Source organism: Physeter macrocephalus, chromosome 14, assembly GCF_002837175.3.
Source record: "Physeter macrocephalus isolate SW-GA chromosome 14, ASM283717v5, whole genome shotgun sequence".
NCBI lineage: Eukaryota > Metazoa > Chordata > Mammalia > Artiodactyla > Physeteridae > Physeter > Physeter macrocephalus.
This window is the reverse complement of record NC_041227.1, coordinates 118058806-118063611: the sequence shown is the minus strand read 5'-3', so window position 1 is coordinate 118063611 and position 4806 is coordinate 118058806. Positions and strand designations below refer to the sequence as shown.

General features: G+C 59.0%; 1 protein-coding gene across 1 annotated transcript in view; it reads right to left on the bottom strand.

Moving 5' to 3' along the window:
• MEIOC (meiosis specific with coiled-coil domain) overlaps positions 1-4439 on the bottom strand; it is a 19501-nt gene extending 15062 nt beyond the window's left edge. The window contains exons 1-3 of the mRNA XM_024130185.1: positions 4374-4439; positions 3669-3803; positions 443-577 (exon numbers count right to left, since the gene is read on the bottom strand). Coding sequence (XP_023985953.1) covers positions 443-577; positions 3669-3803; positions 4374-4439 — 336 coding nt within the window. The remainder of the gene's footprint in view (positions 1-442; positions 578-3668; positions 3804-4373) is intronic.
• Positions 4440-4806: the final 367 nt, after the last annotated feature.

Genomic DNA, 4806 nt, shown 5'->3' with positions numbered 1-4806 from the left:
AAAAAAAAAAAAAAAAAAAAAAGAATCCATCTGCCAATGCAGGGGACACCGGTTCGAGCCCTCCTTCCGGGAAGACCCCACATGCCGCGGGGCAACTAAGCCCGTGCACCACAACTACTGAGACTGTGTGCCACAACTACTGAAGCCCCCGGGTCTAGAGCCCGTGCTCGGCAACGAGAGAAGCCACCGCAACGAGAAGGCCCCGCACCGCAACGAAGAATAGACCCCACTGCCGCAAGAGTAAGCCCGCGCGCAGCAACGAAGACCCAACGCAGCCAAAAATAAATAAATTTATATAAAAAAATATTGTTACCGGGTGTCTGGTCCTAAACATGATGCAATTTAAACACCTATGTGAATGGCCTGGGGGGTGGGGGTGGGGTGGTGCTGGATTTGTTGGAGAAAAAAAATCCTCTAACAAAGGCAGAGCCGAGTAACTGACCTGCGATTTGTAGCAATCATAGAAGGAAGGGGAGCCAGTCAACATCACGCTGTTGAAGACATCTGTTAGCCGACTGCTGGCATCGGCACTGAGGTTCCAGTAGCGATTCGCACCTCCACGTAACGCGACTTTCGGCTGCACGAAACGGGGATAGGAAACAGGAGAGAGACATCACGCAGGTTAGAGCCAGGACCGACATGGCCGGACGACGGCTCCACGTCGGCTGTGCGCCCAGCTCCACCCGGAATCAGTTCCCAGGACACTCATTTGGGGGCCCCGAGCTTCCGCCCCCCGGCTTCCCTCTCCACCTTCCGGCCCGACCCCGAGGCGCGGCCCTCGCCCGCCCGACGGGCCCTCGTCGCCGGCCTCCGCCTCAGCGCCGCCGCGGCCCAACGTGGAGGAGGCGGCGGCAGCGCGGGCGTCGCGGGCCGTCACCTCCCGCCCCAGCCCGGCCGCCCGTCCTGTCAGCCCGCACCGTGCCCCCAGGCCCCGGCCCGACAGACCGCCGCGCCCCCCCCCGCTCCCCTCCGCGGCGCGGCCCGGGCGCCCCGTCGGGGCTCCTAGCTGGTGACCCGGCCTCTCCCGCCCGGCCCGGCCGCCTCAGAGACCCGCATCCAGGGACGCGCCCGCTCCTCAGTGTCTCCTCACCGTCGCCGTCCTCCAAGCCCGGCCAACACCCGGACCCGGACCGTCCCCGCCGGTTACCTCAGGTCCCTCCCTAAGGCCTGGGAGGTAAGAGGGCGGACGGGCGTCTCCGCCGCCCACCTCCATGGTGCCCCCCCAGCCCCTCCTGGACTAGGCACAGCTCCTGGGGTATGGGGGTGAGGGGGGGCGTCGAGGCCCGGCTCCCTCAGCCCGCACCCCGCCGCCACCGCCCCCAGCGCTGCCTGGAGCCGGTCTGTGGGTGCGGGGACCGGAGCAGGGAAGGAGGAGCTGGGGCGAAAGGCCGTTACATTGTCTACACCGGCTCGCGACCGGCACGCGACCCGGCACCGGCCCGCCTCGCCCCGCCCCCTATGGCAGGGCCGCCCCCCTCTTCGCACCCCTCATTGGCCCGCTGCCCGGCCAATGGGCGGCCGCCTCCGGGGCCTGTTACCATTCTCCCACCCAGAGACAAGGCCAAGAACCGACAGTTAGGCGACCTCGCTCTCCGGGAGCTTCTGAGACTTTCCCGCTCAAAGTAAATGTGTTCGGGATTGGCCCGGCCCGTCAAGCACCCACCGCTGATTGGCTAATAGGGCAGCCGAGGGGGCGGAGCGTGGAAGGAGGAGAAGGAGCGCGGGCCTACCCGGTGGGAGAAGTGATGGAGCTTGTTGGAAGATTTGAGAAATCGCTCAGCAACCAGCCGATAATCCTAAACCTATCGGCTGCTCACCTTGGGCGAACATTTCTTTTTTGCCCCTGGTCCCGCCCCTAACTCCCAGAATCCTTTGGAGCCACCTGGAGAGTGATAGACTTGGGCCCGGTTAACGGAGCGTGAGGAAGCAGTTACGGAGTTGGGTGTTGTTGAGAGAGCCCCTTCCGAGGGGGAAGAGAGCTTTTCTCTGTCCTAGGCCCCACACTTCGGTGGGGGTGAAGGCATCTTGGTGCTAATGGAACTCCTGAACAAAGTTTACTCTGACCTGTACCAGACAGGCCGTTCACATCGGCGGTCCCATTTGGGGATGTGATATATCAAGGTTTTGTCCCCAGACAATGCTAAACAATTTTGTGTGCGTTGAAATACTGAAGACGATCAAAGTAAACACAGTAGCCACCTTTAGGGCACGTATGTTTAAAATAAAAATTTGAGAAGTGCTCAATTAAGCGGAAGATGTTCTTTTTAACTCCAGCACAAATGGAAATAGGATAGGGAGACACGTTTTATTGGCCCATATTATTCTGAGAGTTATTTCGGATTCTCTACTCAGCTTTGAGTTAAGAAAGCTGTTTAGGTGACGTGGCCGTACCAATTACATTTCTTTCCCTACCTCACCCTTAAAGTTGCTGATGTGGAGCATATTCCAACCTGCCATTCACAGAGCGTACCGTCTTTTCTCTCTCTCCCATAACACCCTTATGTATCTTTTTTATTGTAATAAGATATACATAAGATTTAGCATTTTAACCACCTTCGAGTGTAAAATTCAGTGGCATTAAGTACACTCACAATGTCGTACAACCATCATCACTATCCATTTCCAGAAATTTTTCATTATCCCAAACAGAAACTTTGTACCCAATAAAAAAATAACTCCTATTTCCCCTTCCCTCCACTCTCTGGGAACCTTTATTCTACTTTCCGTCATTATGAACTTGCCTATTCTAGGTACCTCATATAAGTGGAGTCATACAATATTTGTCCTTTTGTGACTGTCTTATTAACATAATGTCAAGGTTCATCCATGTTGTTGTACGTGTCAGAACTTCACTCCATTTTATGGCTGAATAGTATTCCATTTTATGTGTATACAACATTTTGTCCATTCATCAGCTGATGGACACTTGGATTGTTTTCACCTTTTCATTGTTATGAATAATGCTGTTATGAACATTAGTGTACAAATATCTATTTGATTCCCTTTTTCAATTCTTTTGGATATACAAATACCTAAGAGTGGAATTGTTGGGTCATATGGTAATTCTGTTTAACATTTTCCACAGGAAACTTTCCCACAGCAGCCGCACCATTTTACATTCCCACAACAATGCACCAGGACCGCGGAGCGGCTGGGCCCGTGAGCCATGGCCGCTGAGCCTGCGCGTCCGGAGCCTGTGCTCCGCAACGGGAGAGGCCACAACAGAGGGAGGCCCGCGTACCACAAAAAAAAAAAAAAAAAAAAAAAAAGAATCCATCTGCCAATGCAGGGGACACCGGTTCGAGCCCTCCTTCCGGGAAGATCCCACATGCCGCGGGGCAACTAAGCCCGTGCACCACAACTACTGAGACTGTGTGCCACAACTACTGAAGCCCCCGGGTCTAGAGCCCGTGCTCGGCAACGAGAGAAGCCACCGCAACGAAGAATAGACCCCACTGCCGCAAGAGTAAGCCCGCGCGCAGCAACGAAGACCCAACGCAGCCAAAAATAAATAAATTTATATAAAAAAATATTGTTACCGGGTGTCTGGTCCTAAACATGATGCAATTTAAACACCTATGTGAATGGCCTGGGGGGTGGGGGTGGGGTGGTGCTGGATTTGTTGGAGAAAAAAAATCCTCTAACAAAGGCAGAGCCGAGTAACTGACCTGCGATTTGTAGCAATCATAGAAGGAAGGGGAGCCAGTCAACATCACGCTGTTGAAGACATCTGTTAGCCGACTGCTGGCATCGGCACTGAGGTTCCAGTAGCGATTCGCACCTCCACGTAACGCGACTTTCGGCTGCACGAAACGGGGATAGGAAACAGGAGAGAGACATCACGCAGGTTAGAGCCAGGACCGACATGGCCGGACGACGGCTCCACGTCGGCTGTGCGCCCAGCTCCACCCGGAATCAGTTCCCAGGACACTCATTTGGGGGCCCCGAGCTTCCGCCCCCCGGCTTCCCTCTCCACCTTCCGGCCCGACCCCGAGGCGCGGCCCTCGCCCGCCCGACGGGCCCTCGTCGCCGGCCTCCGCCTCAGCGCCGCCGCGGCCCAACGTGGAGGAGGCGGCGGCAGCGCGGGCGTCGCGGGCCGTCACCTCCCGCCCCAGCCCGGCCGCCCGTCCTGTCAGCCCGCACCGTGCCCCCAGGCCCCGGCCCGACAGACCGCCGCGCCCCCCCCCGCTCCCCTCCGCGGCGCGGCCCGGGCGCCCCGTCGGGGCTCCTAGCTGGTGACCCGGCCTCTCCCGCCCGGCCCGGCCGCCTCAGAGACCCGCATCCAGGGACGCGCCCGCTCCTCAGTGTCTCCTCACCGTCGCCGTCCTCCAAGCCCGGCCAACACCCGGACCCGGACCGTCCCCGCCGGTTACCTCAGGTCCCTCCCTAAGGCCTGGGAGGTAAGAGGGCGGACGGGCGTCTCCGCCGCTCACCTCCATGGTGCCCCCCCAGCCCCTCCTGGACTAGGCACAGCTCCTGGGGTATGGGGGTGAGGGGGGGCGTCGAGGCCCGGCTCCCTCAGCCCGCACCCCGCCGCCACCGCCCCCAGCGCTGCCTGGAGCCGGTCTGTGGGTGCGGGGACCGGAGCAGGGAAGGAGGAGCTGGGGCGAAAGGCCGTTACATTGTCTACACCGGCTCGCGACCGGCACGCGACCCGGCACCGGCCCGCCTCGCCCCGCCCCCTATGGCAGGGCCGCCCCCCTCTTCGCACCCCTCATTGGCCCGCTGCCCGGCCAATGGGCGGCCGCCTCCGGGGCCTGTTACCATTCTCCCACCCAGAGACAAGGCCAAGAACCGACAGTTAGG